The following is a 19,251-nucleotide window of genomic DNA, read 5'->3' as shown; positions in this document are numbered from 1 at the left end:
CCTCCCTTACGCTGGAGCACTTTGCCACCCCTTCCCTCCCTTCTCTACCTTTTTTATTTAATTTCATTTTTAAAACTAAAACATTTTATTTAATAATAATAATTATTATAATGATAAATAGTAATAATGTGTAATAAAATAATAATATAATGTATAGAAAACAAAAAAGAAAAAAAAAAACATTGAACCAAATTATAAATAATTTAAATTTCAGGGTATAAATTGTAAATATAAATTTACTTAATATTATATATAGATAGTGCATGTGTCTTCTTTTCCAACCACACTTGCAACTTATATATATAAATATGTATATATACTCGTAAATGGCAGCTCAGTATATATAAAAAAAAAAAAGCATAGCAACGGTTACAATATCGGCAGCAAAACCGGCACAGCCCTCCCAAAACGCTGCCCACCCAACCGGTACCGACCCGATACCGGTTCCCTCCCCTACCCACTCCGTCCAGCCTTAGAAAGAATGAGAGGGGAGGCGGTTTAAATATAATTTCATAATTGCTCGTTTAAAGATAACTAATCCTTAGAATTGCTATGGAGATATAATGTAAGGATTTTTAAACTTTCTTGCATTCTAAAACATGCCACATAGGCAGTAACTAACTTTTTTTTAGTGGGATTTATATAATGTAGGAATTGTTCCCGGTAATCAAAGTTAAAACAAAAGCAGGACCATTCGATTACATTTTATTTTAATCGCCACCATTTAAAATCATCTTTTTTAAGTGAACTTTATCTCATTGTTAGTTATTGCTAAAACTCCATGTAAAAAAAAGAAAAAAACAAGATATAAATCAACTAAAACTCCTATTATTGTGGCATCTAATTAATAATGTTCCATGGTATTTATATGGAGTCTACCCTCATTTTTGTATTCGTGAAAATAATTATATTTGCTCTCGAGGTCTTTTCTTTTCTATTCTACTATTAGACTTGATAATCTTAACACAGGTAGTCCTACAAAATACAAACATGTCAATTTAAGTCAAAGCATTCAACCCTTTTTGGTTGATTTGTGAAACCTTAAAACCAATTTACCTATTCAACCTTGGTAATAAAATCACTGTGTGGCTGAAGAAAGGCAAGAAACAAACATTAAGTAACAAATTGTTCAAGCATTTAGTGGAGTAACCACTACAAACATACAACTTTCCGATCAGAATTTAGAAATCACCATCACTAGTGCCACCGTTAGCAATTTTTGATCTCGAGAAGTAATTACATATTTGTCACCGTTCGCTGAGCCATCCGATAATGTCGTTGTTGTGGTACCGGGGTAAGGAATCCCTCCATTACCATTATTATTATTATTATGGATTAATCACGAGAAGACTAACGTATTTTTTCATTTGTACACGGTTGCCCATTATACTTTTTTATCTATAAGTTTTACACATAAACTCTTTTTTTTCTTACGGCACCATTATCTTCATCCATGCTTATCTCTCATTTATATTTCTTCAAATCTGCTACTCTAAAAATTAACCCAGAAAACCAAGATCTTCAAAAGAAAAAAATATACGAGTATATTAGTTCACGTATTTCTTTCGTTGTCTGCAAAACCTTATATAATTACATACATATCTATTTGAAATCATCATCACCATCACACTACTATCAAAATCAAAATCACATAAACTAATTTACACCCATTTTGATGGGATCTACTATTAATCTCACACTAATAATAGTCAGATTTGATAGTTTGTACAATAAAAACCAAAGTTTTTTTTCTTTCCAAAAATTTTCCCCCAAATCAAAACAAGACCTAAATCTATCAATAACTGAAATTTTGACTCGGGTTTATATGAACCGAAAATCAATAAAATCGATGACCACCACAAACTCTCCCCACTTTGTCCTCCCTCCCGCAAGCACTATCGTTTGCGTCAACCACCACCACAGACCACTGTAGCGACCACCACTGTAACACTTAACGTTACCATCGTTTATGGGGGAGACAACAAAAAGCTAGAGGACAAGCGCTCTTTGAAGAAAAAGATAGATAAGGTTCATCGTTGGTGGGTATTTTAACATAGCAACCGCTCACCACCACCGATCCTTTCCAACCCACCCCATATTTTCCGATCTGATGCTTTTTTTTCCACCCATCAACATCAGAGAAGTGTGCATATGTGTTAGTGTTTGTTATGCCTAACCTATTTTAGTGTAAATACCATTAAATAATGATTTGGAAATTTTGTTTTTTGTTTCCATGTGTGTGTGTGTGAGAGAGAGGCAGAGATATCAGGGCACCTCCTAGGGATGGGCATGGGACTGGTACCATCTCGTACCGGTCCCGGTACCGACGGTACCGATCCCGAATTTTCTCAAATATGAGTACCGATCCCGATCCCATATAAATCGGTACGGGACTAGTACCGACTCGGTACGGGACCGGGACTTGGGTACCAAATCCCACCTAATACCGAATTTTTTAAAATCTCGCTAAGCTGATTTCTTGAACGTGCGAATCATAAGTGATGTTTTGCATATTTGAGTATAATATAAGACTGGTCAAATTTGATCAGTACCAGCAGATATAAAAGATTAATTTAGCATTACTGTCTTGATTAATTAGATATACTGATCTATACTAATACAGATACTATATCTTCTTTGATCAAGTGATATATATGTGTATTTATTAGCATATGGTCATTTGTCATTTAAACATAAAGGTTGAATCGGATGAAATGGAGAGATTAGGACAGAACTTAGATGATAATTAATTAATGAATAACAAGTTGGTCGAAATACATGAATAAGAATTAAGGATTACATACAGACACATACATGTGTGCATTTATATATAATCAGCTTATTTCATGTAGATAAGATTACATTTGTTCCTATATACTGTAACGTTTGTACAAGAAGTTATTAAGTTAACAATAAAACATATAAATAGAACTGATGGATGGATATAGCTACTGATTTACATAAAAGATACAGATATAACATCACAATATTTTGTTTTTCGGGACTAGATGGGACTAACGAGATTTCCTCGGTATTTCCCGGTACCGATCCCGATTAGTACCGATCCCGCGAACTTATAAAAATGAGTACCGGTACCGATCCCGATTGGGACTCGGGACCACTTCCCGGTACCGGGATCGGGATGGGACCGGGACTTGGGACTTTTCGCTCATCCCTGGCACCTCCAATGGAGCTTTATCTAAAGCTTTTTATAAAACTTTTTACTATTTGAAAAAGCTTTTGTAAAGGCTTTTTACCATTGGAGTAAAAAGTTTTTTATCAATGACTTGAGAAATTTCAAGTCTTTGCAAGAATGTGACATCCTCTCTCTTCACTATTTCATAATTAAAAACTAATTAAAAGACTTTTTTTGAGTTTTAACCATTGGAGTTATTACTTGATGAAAAGCTTTTTATAAAAAGCTTTTAGAAAAAAACTATCTCATTGGAGATGCTCTTAGAGAGATATGAATGAGTGTCAATGTTAGATCATTCGTAGCCGTTCACCATTTCATCTATATTTTTTCCTCTCATATTAGCATCACCTTTTCATTTTTTTCACCTTTTATTTTTCCCCCTACTTATTCATCAATCATTTGGTCCCCACTTTTATTTAATCAGAAACACAATACTTTTTATTTTAAAATATACAGTATATCATATCATACTACCCAGAAGTAAATGCAAAGTATATATGGGTTAAGTTTGAAAAGATTCCTCCTGTGTGGCCCACAAACTAGAAATAGAGTGTATATGTGTTTGACCCATGATAACTCAATCACATAAAAACAAAAAAATCAACAAAATTTCAGTCGGTGAAATGAATAACCGACACCTCTTTACCGGTACACTTCACCTAGCTTACTTAAGGCTTTAACATTGTTTCACTTGCTACATCATATCATTCCACCATTCAATCACCTAGGCCTTATAAATGGTCTTATATGCATATAGGATTAGGGGTTGTGTGTAAGACTAGTATATTAGTGGTAAACTAATTTCATCAGATAAGGTTCTTGGATTTTTTTTTTTACATGATCCATGTATATGTTTGTTACTTCGAAGATTTGGGTTTTTTCTTTTAAGATATTGGTTTTTTTAGATTAATTTTTAGAGAGAGATTAATATAGAAGGGCATTAGTAATATATTATATGATAAAACATAGAAGGGCATATTGAGTCTTACGGGCTGTTTAGTTCACAGAATGTTTTTGATGGAATTGGAATATGTCAATGGAATTGGAATTTGAATGAATTGCAATAGGAAAGTTTTAAAATCTATCTTTTGTTTGGTTGACAGAATTCAATGGAATTCAGTTAATGGAATTTAAATTTAAACAACTACAAATGACAAAATCACCTTTTAGACCGGTCCTTATAGCCCGTCTACCGGGCGTCGGACGCGATGAATAAGAGAGACGCTAGTAGCACCGGCGGCGTTTAGCCGCGTCTGGTGCTACTGCGTTCGAATTTAGACGCGGATAGAGGAGGAAACGTGGGGCCCGAATTAAAAAAAAAACAATTTTTTAGTCTTTATTTTTGAATTCAAACGGCTAGTTTGAAAAAAAAAACAATTTTTAAATTTTTTTTTTTTTCAAAACCCTTATTTATTCTGAACTTCACACTAACATTTCATATCACAACTTATTTCTTTCTACTTCTTTTCAACTTCAAACCATTTCATATCCCATTTTTCATAAACCATTCAGAATGTGTAGAATTGTGTGGACTCAAGAAGAAGATCTTTGTTTGTCGAGATGTTGGGTAACGAGGAGACCTGACCCTGTTACGGGCAGGATTGAAATGAATAATCCCGGCGTTTCCTTTTGGGCTGACGTTACTGAAATGTTCAACGAGGAGACCAATGGAGGACCACGAAGCAAGGCTTAACTGCAAGGTCACTGGAGCAAGATGGGGAGGGAATGCAAAGAGTTTGAGGCAATTTGGATGCAGTTGATTGCACAAGTGAGGTACGAAGACGATGAGGAACATTATGCAACGGCGCATCGGATGTATCGAGAGAAGCATGGGAGAGGATTCAGATACGAGCATGTCTTCAGGCAGCTTATCTTTGTTGTGTTTTAAGTTGTTCTGGATTTTGAAGTAGACTTTGTAGTTTGATTAAGTGTGTTTTAGCAGTTTGAATTGTGTGTTTTCTGTCTACTACTATTGTAATGTTTTTAAGTATTTTAATAAAATAAGTCTACATTAAGAACATAAGTTTATTCATACTTTTAAAAACATTACAAACAGAAATAAAGAAAAGCATACAACATAACATTAAAACAGACAACTTATTTCTTCTGGGCATATTGCTTTGGCTTGGTTAATGAACTCATCCAAAGTGATGACCGCACAAGTAATTTTTTCCACAGTTTCTTTAATCTTGTCAAACTTCCCCTGCAAATAAGTAAAGTATTGACACTTAAGCTCAGTGCAATGCCTTGTTTGTATATACTTGATTTGTTCTGCACACCATTTCTTTTTCGCTTGAAGTTTTAGACCAATTTCAACAAGATTGTCTTTGCACATTTGGTGGTCGAGGATATCAGCCATGATACTGTCATTCACTTGATCGACAGTCATTGGTGGTCTTCGGTTAGGGACACTTGATGAAGAAGCCATTGCAGAAGAAGTAAAGTGTGAGTTTTGAAATGAAATATCAGGTAAGGAGACTGTATTTATAGTTGTAAAGTCAAAGACGCTCCTCCAACGTTCAAAATTCAAAATATTTACATTTACAGTCCCTCCAACGTTCACTTAAAAAATTTACATTTACAGTCCCTGAAACGGCCAAAAATTCAAAATATTTACATTTACAGTCTCTGAAACGGCTACCTACATTTTCAATATATAAATAGCTACCCAGATCCTTAACCAGTCTCATCACCATTCTATTTGTGTTTCATCTACTAAAAATCACTAACCAAATGGCTTCATCATCATCATCAAATAAGAACGTTCACCGACCTCGTTTCACTGAAGATGAGATGAAAGCACAAATCCTGGAACATGTCAAAGAGGACACCCTCCTCCAAAATGAACTCTCTGGGGAACTGCTTTATCTACGGAAGAAGAGACACCTATGCGACCAACAAGTTCAGGAAATAGAAGCACCAGGTCGCACAATCTCGAAACACGAAGAGACATATTCTTATTATCTGCAAGATGAGAGCAAAAGGGTGAAGAGGGCGATCAATCATGTGTTTAAGGCCGGTCACACGTTGACCGACCAATGCACTTGGGCGGAATCGTTTCACGACAACTGCGGAAAAGGCAAATCAACGTGGGAAGTGAAATGCCCAGAGCACGACAAGTGGTGGGCTAATGAAACGGCTCACTGTGGAATAGGAAAAATGTCAATCAAAGACGACGAAGAGTAATCGTATTGTTCTTTAGGTTTTCATGTTTTTTTTCCAGTACTGTCTTTTTTAGTATTGTATCTTTTATTTTTAAGTAATGTAATGTGTTTTAATTTTAATAAAATGTGTTTGTTTAGTTTTGTGAAAAATGAAAATGAAATTATATAATAATGGATGAATAGTGTTAGAACGGGTTAGAAGTGGAGGTTATAAGTAGGGGTGTGTCTTGGTGTGTCTAGAGGAGAGAGAAACTGATGAATATTGTTAGACGTGGGTTAGACATGGTTCCTTATAAGGATGGGTCTTATTAAATTCTTGCATTTTCCAATTTAATGAAATATTATTATACAACTTATATATAATAATAATAATAATAATAATAATAATATAAATATGATATAAATTATAACCTATATAAAGTAATTTCGCGTGAACAGTGAACCAAGTTGGCTGGCTGCTGGCTTAGCAGCTTGCCTGCTTGCTTAGTTTTTTTTTTATTTTAATTTTAATGTTTAAGTTAACGTGTTGTGTAGTTGTTAGCTTAACTTTTTGGGTTTTATATTTTTCGTTTTATTTAACATAATAATTTTTATTTATATTGACTTATATCATTATTTTTAAGGTGATAACGTTTTAATGTTTCGTACTTTAACCATTAAATATTTTAAAACTTTTTACCTTTAAAAATTCACGGTGATGCAGTGTTAGTCTTTTTACTTTCACCGTCAAAGTTTTTAACTTCTTATTTATACCTTCCAAGAAAGTTTGCAATTTTTTATTTCGCAACTAAAGTTTTTTGTTCTAAGATCTACATTGTATTGTTTAACGATGCGGTTGGCATACTAAAATTAAAGACCCAGATTCAATTGTATGTGTGGTTGTTATACCCGACCAATTTAACGGTCAGGTATAACACTAGTTGATTATGAATCTTATCTATACTCCCTTAATAAACAAACTACCCCACCCCCCTTTTAACACCTCTACTTTTAAAATGTCTTTTATGCCCTCCTAATTTACTACCCTATTTTTTCTCCATCACGCTCATTACACACACATACGTTCGTCCGATTTTCGATTTTCTTTCTCTCCCCCCTTCTCTGATTTTCTCCCCCCATAAACACCATCCACCACCGCCCCAAATACCACCATCCATCGCCGCAATCCACCTTCTATGTACTTATCCCCCCATAAACACCATCCACCACCGCCCCAAAAACCACCATCAAACCACCATCCACCGCCGCCGGCTTGTTTTTTTTTCTTTTTCATCGCCGCCGCCCCACAAACCACCATCAAACCACCGACATTTTTTTCTTATTCCCCGCTGCATCGCGCGGGTACAACGCTAGTCCTCTTATATACACAATATGTCCACACATATATATATGATGATATAATATAATAATAATATATATGTCTGGAGCATTTTTGTGCAGCGATGGGCCGGAGACAACAGGGACTAAAAGTGATGTCAAGTGTAAACCACATGGACACTTCGTGCGATTAAGTAGAAAGATAGAAGAAACACAATCGAAGCACCCACCCAATATAGACATCGTTTGCTTTCTCTCCTACACCAACCAAAGGTGCATTAATCCCAGTTTTAGTTATTTTTTCAAATAAATTTTAGAGTAAACGACACAAATCGTCCATGTGGTTTACCCAAATAGTCACATTTCATCCTTACTAATTGAAAACTTCATTGACAGTCCTTTATAGGAGGATAAGGTTCATGTTTAGTCCTTTGACTTATTGACCGTCATCTCAGTTCTGTTAACATCTCACGTGTCTCTCACGCGTAGGGCATTTCAGTCTTTTTCTTAAATAAAGGACCATCAATGATTATTTTTATTCAATTATCCTTTCTCTCTTTTCCTCCCCTTTCACACAAGTGAAATAAAAGTAGATGATGCTTCAGATCTCAAGATCCATCTTCTACATCCTAGGTCTTCTCATTTTCTTCACACCCTAAACCTAAATTAAAAGTAAAATTAAAACCTAATATATCTAATCTTCAATTATATACCAAATCTATCCATTCTTCACATAAATTTGTATATCAACTCCAGCGATCTATCTCTATATCTTTATACCATATCCAATCAAAATATATACAAACATACATATATGTACATACACACTCAAACCGATCAGACACATACATATATTTTAGCTGAATCAATTAATATCCCAAGGAGGTTAAAGAATTCGATTAGTTTTTTTTTTTAATAACGATTTGCTTGAAGCCGAAAAAATGCAGGATAAATGAAATGCAGAAGCGACTCATGATGATGGTTTAAAGCCGAACAAAATCCCTAGAAAAGGCAGGTGCATCACCATTATTATTATTATTATTATTATTATTATTATTATTATTATTATTATTATTATTATTATTATTATTATTATTATCTCTTCTTTATTTATTAATAAATCAACCCCAATTGATTGAAGGAAGAAAAAAATTGACCAATCTTCTATTATTAACAACTTGATTGATTGATTTGTAGCAGAAAACATGGCAGATAAACAAATAGCAGCAGCAGAAGCAACGCCTGATGATAATTTCCCCAGAAAAGGTGCCTTATTATTATTATTATTATTATTATCAGATCATCACTTTCATTAGAAATCAATAGGATTTACAAGAAATATATTAATCATACCAGAGTTAACAGCGAGTAGTAGTTAGTACTACTGAAATTTTAATCATACCGGAGTTGTCCTCGAAGGCCGGTGTACCGGTATTACCCGGTATTGTTAAAATACCGGCCGGTATTTTGAACCTGGAAATAATATAGTTTCCTTGAAATTTAACATAATTACTCTAACAAACATGTTGTTCTTAACATGAAATACATACATATAGGCTACTTTTGGGCTGCTAAAAAACCTCCTGCTTCACTAGCAAACAAATTAACAAATGCAAACCACCAAATACAAACACACAAACGTTTAAGTTCCATAGAAATACAAATCCATAGAGCGAAACAAGAAAGTACAAATCCAACAACAAAAAAGAAAGCACAAATCCAACAAGAAAATAAGACAATCATTGAGACATGGGCGTGTTGCATGTATCAAGTGTGCGATCACTTAATGTAAGGAACTCGCTATCATATTCATGTCCATCCTCATCAACCAGAGCAAAATTAACAAATACCAAATTAACAATGAGTGCAATGATTACTAATAATTACTATACTAAAAGTAAGTCACTTAATCAACAATAGCATACAGTACTATGTTGTGCAATTATCAAGAAGCTACACAAATTACAGCTAACTAAAATGTATATATATCTTACCTATTTTGCAAACGCAAGTTATAATGAATAAATACAAGATCATTTAGTCGTTGATGCTCCAACCTATTCCTCCTTTCCGTGTGGATCCTTTCAAAAACACTCCAATTACGTTCACGACCCTAGGAAGACGCGGTATGACTTAATACTCGAACCGCAAGCTTTTGCAACAACGGATATTTTCCACCAAATAACCTCCACCATTCAACTACAAAAGAAACGATTAGAGCCCTTATAAGTTATAACATAATGATATATTATTCAATAATAACATATAATACAAAAATTCTTACCAGGTTGAGTAGCATTACGAGAAACCACCGCCATAGTCCTACCAAAAGTACCCTCAGCATCACGAAACTTGCCTATATCTAACACTTCAATGGGGGAAAAGAACTTCTCAGCCATATCATGAACACCACGAATCACCCTAATCTCTTTATTGCAGCGACTTTTTGGATCATATTTTAAAGCGGGATTTAACCAATATGCAGCTCGATGAATACTCGTACTCAACATGTTTTTCCAACTACGATCCAGTATATCTGTATATGGTTTGTTTAATGATTCCTTTCCCTTAAACAGTGCCTCAATCCCTTTCCTTGCTCGATAAATTCAATCATAAACATACCCCATAGAAGGTTTTTCATCCGTATCACACATACGCAATAACAAAGGGGTCATGACCTTCATTGTGATGAAACAGTTGGTCCATAATTCCTCTTTCATTACAATGGACTTACACTCGGCTGCATTTCCAACTTTCAACTATCTTTTTAAACTCACCAGAAATCACCATTGCTTGCAAATCCTCTTTGTGATCATATAAACTCTTTAATGCAATAAAAGATGTGCCAAAACGAGTACTACCTGCTCTAATTATTTCTGTCCAGCCAAGTCTTTGCCTTAACCAATTCAACGACCACTTATGATTATAGATAAATTTAGTAACCCTTGATGCAAGGGTTATCAAACTGTTCACATTTTCTAATTTTGAAACATCTTTCATTATGAGATTGACACAATGGGCTGCACATGGCGACCAAGTCATAGAAGGATATTTCTCACATAACAATTCACCGGCCCTTTTGTAGTTAGCAGCATTATCAAGTTATGATTTGGACTACATTATTTGACCCAACCATCTGAACTATTTCAACAAACAAGTAACACAATGATACGAATCTGGCTGCTGGGAGATGGGGACACATTTACAACAGAAAGAAAGATCAGGGTGGTTAAGTGTTAAATAATTAAAAGCTATTTTAATTATATGGTAACTTCTTGCCAGCCAAGTTAGGTTATCATTAGTCTATTTAAATAAGGGGCTACGTCCCCGTTAGGGTGTGGAAGATTATTGTTATTTCTTTTCTTATTTTTATTATTCTGTCTTAGGAGCGACTGAGGGCTCGAACTTTCAGATATCCTTTTTCACAGCCGACTTCTTTGGTTGTGGAACATTTGAATAAACAACCGACTTTTGTGTTTTTAGTTGTTCAATTCGTGTTTCTTTACTGTGATCAAGTGTTTGTGCTTATCAATTGGTATCAGAGACACATCATCCTGTAACCTGTGAGATGGGCTTAAAAAAAAAGGAACATGAGCAGAGGCACCCGATTTGGAAGGGGAAGTGCAGAACTTACGTTCAATTTTTAAGCAAGTTCAGACCGCCAATGAACAGTTCCAGACAACGACGGAATCAAGATTGGATACTATAGAAGCAGTCCTGTTGACTTTACAAAATCAGGGTGCACAGTAGCAAGCTAAGCTGGATCAGCAGGGGTTAAATTATGGAGCCCATCATGCTGAGATTATGGCCATGTTTGCTAAGTTAACGGCTGGACATCACTCAGAGTCACCTAAGGGTGCACCCTCTGCACTGTCTATGCCGGCGTCTTCCCTAACTGTTTTGCCTGCGTTTTCACTGGAAAAATCTCAAACAGTGGGTCTTGATTCTGCTTGGAAGAATGCAACAATGGGTATGTTCAGTGATGGGCGTCGACCAGAGGTTTCTAGATCTGAAGGGTATGACGCTTTTCGATCTTTTGGTTATGATACAAACAGGTTTTCTAGGTTAGAGGGGTTTGATACAAACCGGTTTTCTGGGGCTGGTAATTTGGGTGGGGTGGATAATTCATTGTTAGATGGAAAGATTTTTTGATGTGCAAGGCTTCACTCAGCCTGGGGAGCGATTAAGGGCGGCAGTATTGTGCTTAGAAGATCAAGCATTGTCATGGTTTCGTTGGCGGGAAAAGCGGGAACCTTTTCGTCATTGGGATGTGCTTAAGGCTTGTGTGTTGGATCGATTTCAGCCATCTCAGGCCGGGGATTTGTATGAGCAATTTCTGGCAATTAAGCAGGAGGGTACGGTATGCGAGTATGTCAGTCTTTTTGAATGTATGGCGGCTCAGCTGGAAGGCATGGCGGAACCAGTTATGATGGGTACTTTTATTAAAGGTTTAAAAGCTGAAATTCGTACTGCTGTTTGATTGTTGTAACCACGGGGTTTGGTCCAGGCCATTAAGCTAGCTATAATGGTGGAAGAAGATTAGGCTCAGGGCGGGTATAAGCTTACTTCAAGTCGCATTGGGGGTAGTAGTAAGCTATTGGGTGTTACTGCTGTATCGGGCACCGGAAAAACACAAGTCGGTGGTGAATCAAAAATACCTTTTAAGAAGTTATCTGATGTTGAGTTTGCTGATAAAAAGGCGAAGGGGTTGTGTTATCCATGTGACGGAAAGTTTGGTCCAGGGCACCTTTGTCCTGATAAAGAGTTGAGATGTTTACGGGTCATTCTTGAGCCGGGTGATGACTCTTCTAACTCTGATTCAGATCAAGATGACAATAAGGATCATGTTCATGAGGTATCGGTCCACTCAGTGGTTGGGATTACTTCACCGAATACGATGAAGGTTCGGGGAATGGTGCTAGGGCGATATGTGGTGGTGTTGGAAATTTTTCAGGGTATTATAGGAAATTTGTCAAAGGGTATGGAAAGATAGCACGTGTACTTACTGATTTGCTTAAGAAGGATGGTTTTTGCTGGTCAGATGAGGCAACCAGGGCATTTACAGAGTTAAAAACAGTTATGACTCAGGTACCAGTTTTAGCTTTGCCGGATTTTTCTAAGAGTTTTACCGTGGAGACAGATGATTCTGGTCATGGGGTGGGGGCGGTGTTGATGTTGGAGGGACGTCCAATTGCTTATTTCAGTCAGGTTTTGGGCCAACGAGCACAATTAAAATCTGTCTATCAACGAGAGTTATTGGCTATTGTGATGGCTGTACAAAAGTGGAGACCATATCTCTTGGGGCGTAGGTTTACATTATTAACTGATCAACGCAGTTTAAAGTATTTATTGGAGCAGCGGGCAGTACCGGGCGAGCATCAGAAGTGAATTGCGATACTATCAGGGTATGACTTCGATTTTGCTTATCGCCCGGGTAAAGAGAACGGGGTGGCAGACGCATTATCACGGCGTGGGGAAAGTTTTGAGATGATTGAATTATCTATCACTAGGTTGAGATTAGCTGAATATGTGGTCAGAACAATAAAAGAACACCCAGAGAGCTGATTGCATTAAAAGAAAGGATTAAGGACTGGGATAAAGATATGGCAGGTTATTCAATTCGGAATGATGAATTGTTGTATCAAGGACGACTCGTCTTACCAAGGGCGTCGGATGTGGCTTCTAAAGTTTTTGGTATGGTTCATGGTGGTGTAATAGGAGGACACGAGGGAGCGTGAAAATCCTATCAAAGACTGTCAAGAGATTTTTTTTTGGATGGGAATGCGGAAGGATAGCAAGGATGGTGTCTGAATGCACGGTGTGTCAACGAAATAAGTATTCCACGTTATCATCGGCATGTCTTTTACAGCCTCTCGAGTTGCCAACAAGGGCATGGGAGGATTTAACCATGGATTTCATTGATGGGTTACCTAAATCATTGGGGTATAGTGTGATTTTGGTGGTGGTTGATCGCCTGAGTAAGTCGGCGCATTTTGTTGCTCTTAAACATCCCTATACCGCTGCTTTAGTTGCTGAGGTATTTATTCGAGAGATTGTTAGGTTGCATGGGATACCAGGGTCCATAATTTCTGATCGAGATCCTATATTTATTAGTAAGTTTTGGAAGGAGTTGTTTAAATGTATGGGGACTGATCTTAAAAGGAGTACGGCTTACCATCCTCAAATGGATGGACAAACTGAGGTAGTCAATGGAAGCTTAGAGATGTATTTAAGGTGTTTTGCATCTGAGAAGCCGAAGGAATGGGTTAAATGGTTACCTTGAGCTGAGTATTGGTATAACACGTCTTTCCATTCGACTATTGGTATGACTCCCTTCAAGGTATTGTATGGGCGCGATCCCCCTAGTTTAGTGTATTATGATCGAGGCGTTGCTTTAACTTTTGATATTGATCAGTATTTGCTCCAAAGAGATCGTGTTTTACAAGAGTTGAGGGTCCATTTTAATAGAGCACAACAACTAATGAAATCTCAAGCAGATGGCAACAGAAGGGAAGTGGAGTTTGATATTGGTGATATGGTTTTCTTAAAGTTATGCTCTTATAGGCAAACAAGTGTGGCAACGAGGTTAAATCAGAAACTAGCTCCTCGATTTTATGGTCCTTTTGAAGTAATAGAAAGAATTGGGCAAGTTGCTTATAGATTGAAATTGCCACCAGAAACATCAATCCACAATGTCTTTCATGTTTCTCAGTTGAAGAAAGTTATTGGGTCTCAATCAGTGGAAGAAGTCTTGCCTAAGGATAGTTGAAAGTTATTGGGTCTCAATCAGTGGAAGAAGTCTTGCCTAAGGATATGGAGCAAGTTGTACTCATGCTACCAGAAGAGGTGTTAGTTGTCCGAAAAGTGGAGGGAAATGCAGAGGTTTTGATAGCTTGGAAAGGATTACGAGTGGAGGAGGCTACTTGGGAAAAGTATCAAGAGTTTGCAAACCAGTTTCCGGAGTTTCACCTTCAGGACAAGGTGAGTTTTCGCGACGGGGGTATTGATACGAATCTGGCTGCTGGGAGATGGGGACGCGTTTACAACAGAAAGAAAGATCAGGGCGGTTAAGTGTTAAATAATTAAAAGCTATTTTAATTATATGGTAACTTCTTGCCAGCCAAGTTAGGTTATCATTAGTCTATTTAAATAAGGGGCTATGTCCCCATTAGGGTGTGGAAGATTATTGTTATTTCTTTTCTTGTTTTTATTATTCTGTCTTAGGAGCGACTGAGGGCTCGAACTTTCAGATATCCTTTTTCACAGCCGACTTCTTTGGTTGTGGAATATTTGAATAAACAACCGACTTTTGTGTTTCTAGTTGTTCAATTCGTGTTTCTTTACTGTGATCAAGTGTTTGTGCTTATCACACAAGTTCAAAGAACTAAACTCTATATCAAATGCATCAACAGATTTAAGAAATGAAATCCCTTTCTCACAATAAACCATAAAATTAATCAAATGTCGTTGCCTAATATCCCTCCAACCATCACTCATAATCGTGCACCCACTTTCAATCCAATTACTTCTAAGCGAATCTCCTAATAATGAAACATGAGTTTTTGCATCTTTCAACAAGTTGACCCTCAAATCATGATAATTAGGGGCTTTGTAGCCATGACCAATGGTAGATATTTTATCTATTGCAATTTGATAATATGGAGAGTTACATGCATTCATAAGTATACATGCATCATAGAACCACATTGCAATAGCCAAGTCAACATCATGCAATCTTTCCTTAGTTTCCATAGCTTTATTAATTGATGGTTGAGAAGGATCATTTATATCTTTTGTAAAGAAAGGATGCAAATTAGATGTAGCTTGCCCTTTTCCCTTTCGTGATTGCTTCTTTATTTGCACTTGTCTTTTATCAGGCTTCATCTTCATCCAACATTTCAACTTCAGATTCAACTTCACTAATCTTTGTTTTTGAGTCTTTTGACACTTCTTGTTCTTTTAAAATACCTTCCATAGTAAATCTGACATGTGCCGGCACCTTTTTACAAGGTTCTATGTCAGCTTTAATGCCGGCAAGATGTCTTTTCATTATAGTTATACCACCACCAGACACACAGCTTTTATGACAAAAATTCCCAAGCTTTATCCGTTGTTGTTCTTAGTTCTTATATTCGACTAAACTGAAGAATTAGGTTGAGTTTGAGTTTGAGTTTGAGTTTGAGTTTGAGTTTGAGATTGAGGGTCCATATGCTACAACTAAAAAAAGATTCTTAGTTTACTTCATAGTTGTCAAAGGCGAAAGCGAACTCAAAGCGCAATGACCCCAAATGGGGCATAGGCGAGAGGTGCAAAAAAAGCATGGGCCTGAATAAAAAAAAGCGTAGAAGAGTATATAAAATTTCGGTGTCTTTAACAAACGATAATGAAGAAAAATTGAGCTAAGAAGGTATACAAAATAGCAGAAGTGTCTTAATAATATAAAAATAGAAGAAAACTTACATCAAAGTTAAATGAAGAATAGTATGATGAATGATGATATTGATGATAGTGATATATACCAAGTAAATTTTGGAACAAAGTTTTAATTGTGATATCCCTATAACATATGTGATGTTTTATGTGGAAAAGGGGTTTATATATATATGGGAAAGTGTTGACAGACGCTTCATACAGTTAGGCGGGCAACCTTAATGGAAGGCGTTTGAAATCGCCTGCCTAAAAAAACCTACCCTATGAATCTTATTACGAGTATTATTCTATGTTTTCTTCTTCAATTAATAAATGAATCCCACTTGATTGATTGAAGATGGGGGGTTAAGTGTAATTAATTTTTTCTATTATCTCTTTGTAGCAGATAAACAAGCAGCTGCAGCACCGACTGATATTGATTTTCCATATAAACCAACCTTCATAGAATGGTTGCAAAAAAGTCTATACTTACTTTTGATCTCTTCTTCTTTTTCTTCTTCTTCAGTGAATCCCTTCCAATTATTAAATAATTGATTGATTGATTGATTGTTTGTAGCAAGAGATAAGTATAAGTGGGATCCTGAATTATTAAAAGTGTCAGCGGATGATTTCAAACGACTTCCGTATGAACAAAGGTTAGTTTTTTTTCTTCTTTTTTTACTATTACTCTACTCTTTTGCTAATTGTTATGGTTACCCCTTTACTCTAGTTTAGTTACATTACATACAAACCATATATTGTGTTATCCTTACGATTTCATATATTTGATTGTAGACGGAAATGGATAATAGCACATTTCCTATTAAGAGAATTGTGAGTATTCTTTCTTTCTTTCTATCACTCTTGTTACTTACATATGTCTCATTATAATTTTCTTTATATATATATATATAATATATATATATATATTTCCGATCATACTTTTATTTTTCTGTTATATTGTAGTAACAATGCATTCAAAGAAGAATATTATCATGAAATGGATGAAGATGAAAAAGATTTGTTTAATTAAAGTTCTAATCATCAAGTTGATGTGATGGGTGATGCCTAACCAAAAGAACTTGTTTCTGGTATTTTACTTATATCATTATGATAATTAAGTGCCATGGATGTTTTTAGCTCTTTTCTTTCCTATTTAGCTAGTGGTATTTGATGAATCTTCAAAAAAAATTATGATTTGGTGGTATTTGATCAATGTTTAATGTAAAATCGTTTTGTGATGTCTCTTATATCTATACACGCCTACGTTTGCTTGAGTAACCTTTTTCTATCATTTCTTCTATAAAGATCTTTAAATCATCATTTCATCAAGGTGATGGTTAGATGTGGCGGGCAGCCAATCCCTCTATCAGGGTGCTGTAAGTTACTGTATCAGTTTTTTGGTCATTTTATGAAACATATGCATGGCCTCTTCTGTATTTGAATTATTGCAATAGCCATTTATAACATTGTTACAAGTAACAATGTTACCCAGTGAGATTGAATTAAAAGCTGTTTCCGCTTTGGTCATTTTCATTGCAAACAGTAACCATCTATAAGTGAATTGTAATTTTAAGTTTCCATGTTAGGAGTCACGCCAACCATGATGCTAAGAACAGTTTCTGCATCTCCTTAGCTTTTTTGCCATAGGCATCAACTCATAACGTGTAAGTTTGCGCTTCTGGAGTCAATGGCCTCTTCCCAAGGACCTAATCCAAATACTCAGATTCGTTATAGTTCCCTCGGCTGTGATAACCCCCTCATGCATTGCATTATGTGTGATGTATATGTGATAAAGTCATATACAACATGAGGTTTACAGCTTTTTAGATCTGTTAGGCTTAGCAAAGAAATGGCAGTAACGTTATGACCAAATTTGCAAATGCCTGTTAGACACAACTACATCAGGTTCACAAAGTTTCAGTTTGAGGAGCTTTTTGGAGAATCTTTTTCCCTCAAGAATACTATCTTGCAAATTGAGTCCATCTAATGTGTACACTCCACGTATAATACATTTCTTACCCGTAGAGTGCAAAACCGTCATTGGTGCCATGCTGCTATGTAAGTGACGACATTTGATGACAATGTCATGAGTAATTATTAGCAGAAACACCAAATGAACACATTTCCTTAAAAAGATGGAGAGAAACAGAAACATGTTGCCTTTTTGTAATTTGTAGAAAGTACACCACTAACAGGAGTCTAACTTGACTGATTCATCATCATCTCAGCCAAAACTGAAAGAGGTGTATGCTTTTAGTTTCTCACTGCTGCATCAACCCGACAACCCATTATGGGTTGCTAATATATATATATATATATCAATCGGGGCTGTATATCTTGATGTGTCTAGTAGATTTCATGGGGTTCAGACGGGCCAGGTTAAAAAAATTAAACCAATTCACAGCCATTATCAAGATCAACTATTCAAAGATTTTGGAAAGTTAGCATACGTGGATTTGTGCCGTGCAGAATGAGTGATTGATGGTTCATGGTTTCCTTGGGATGTCCTCATAAGATACAACAAAATACGTTCAACACCAAAATGAAAAAACATATTGAAATTTAATACAATCAAACCTCTATATATTAATACTCGATAAATTAATACCACGATAAAATTATTAATTTGTCCGGACCTAACTTAAAAAACTAGTAGAAATCAACACTCGATAAATTAATAACTCGTTAAATTAATAAAAATTTTCAGTCCCTTTATAAAGGTTTCACTGTACGATGAATGAGAATAAACTTTGAACAAACATAGCTAACATATTTCATTGATCAAATATGAGATCTGGACAGTGGACACCTACCAACATCTTCTCATACATCCACAACGAAAAAAATTAAAATATGAAAAATATAATCTAAAACACATTTTTTCTAATGACTCGACCAATTAAAGATATCAATTTCTTTAAATTGAATTTTGTTTCTTTTCAATTTTTACTTTTACTGTTATACTTATATAAAATAAAAATATGTGCCCACAAAAAAAAGTTAATTATTAATACCGATGCTATTAATCTTATGATTGTACGCTTCTTTTGTAGTATATCTTTTTCTTTTTAATTCTATTATTATTATCATGGGGTTGGATATTGCAAAACAAGTATTAAAGTAAAACAAATAAGATAAGATCTTGACCCTTAGATCATGGTT

At 35.6% G+C, this 19,251-nt stretch overlaps 1 protein-coding gene across 6 annotated transcripts; it reads left to right on the top strand.

The window, feature by feature from the left end:
* The first annotated feature begins 8,250 nt into the window (after positions 1-8,250).
* Positions 8,251-17,331, top strand: LOC122597856. Of its 6 annotated transcripts, XM_043770435.1 has the most exons (7): positions 8,251-8,310; positions 8,625-8,688; positions 8,878-8,943; positions 16,490-16,567; positions 16,664-16,742; positions 16,882-16,920; positions 17,053-17,331. In XM_043770435.1, the coding sequence occupies exons 3-7, from the start codon at positions 8,883-8,885 to the stop codon at positions 17,117-17,119; spliced, it is 324 nt and encodes a 107-aa protein (XP_043626370.1). In that variant the 5' UTR covers positions 8,251-8,310; positions 8,625-8,688; positions 8,878-8,882; the 3' UTR covers positions 17,120-17,331. The 6 variants fall into 6 exon arrangements, 5 of the variants coding, with proteins under 5 accessions (XP_043626370.1, XP_043626371.1, XP_043626369.1 ...); XR_006323477.1 differs by lacking the exon at positions 8,251-8,310 and having other exon boundaries at positions 8,392-8,692; positions 16,493-16,556; XM_043770436.1 differs by lacking the exon at positions 8,251-8,310 and having other exon boundaries at positions 8,392-8,692.
* The last annotated feature ends 1,920 nt before the right edge of the window (positions 17,332-19,251 follow it).

Source organism: Erigeron canadensis, chromosome 4, assembly GCF_010389155.1.
Source record: "Erigeron canadensis isolate Cc75 chromosome 4, C_canadensis_v1, whole genome shotgun sequence".
Taxonomy (NCBI): Eukaryota; Viridiplantae; Streptophyta; class Magnoliopsida; order Asterales; family Asteraceae; genus Erigeron; species Erigeron canadensis.
This window is presented reverse-complemented; position numbering and strand designations above follow the sequence as displayed.

Coding starts and splice junctions, on each gene's coding strand:
- LOC122597856 (XM_043770435.1), top strand. CDS start 8,883: ATGGCAGATAAACAAATAGCAGCAGCAGAAGCAACGCCTGATGATAAT. Junction 16,568..16,663: donor CATAGAATGGTTGCAAAAAA/GTCTATACTTAC, acceptor GATTGTTTGTAG/CAAGAGATAAGTATAAGTGG. Junction 16,921..17,052: donor CATTTCCTATTAAGAGAATT/GTGAGTATTCTT, acceptor GTTATATTGTAG/TAACAATGCATTCAAAGAAG.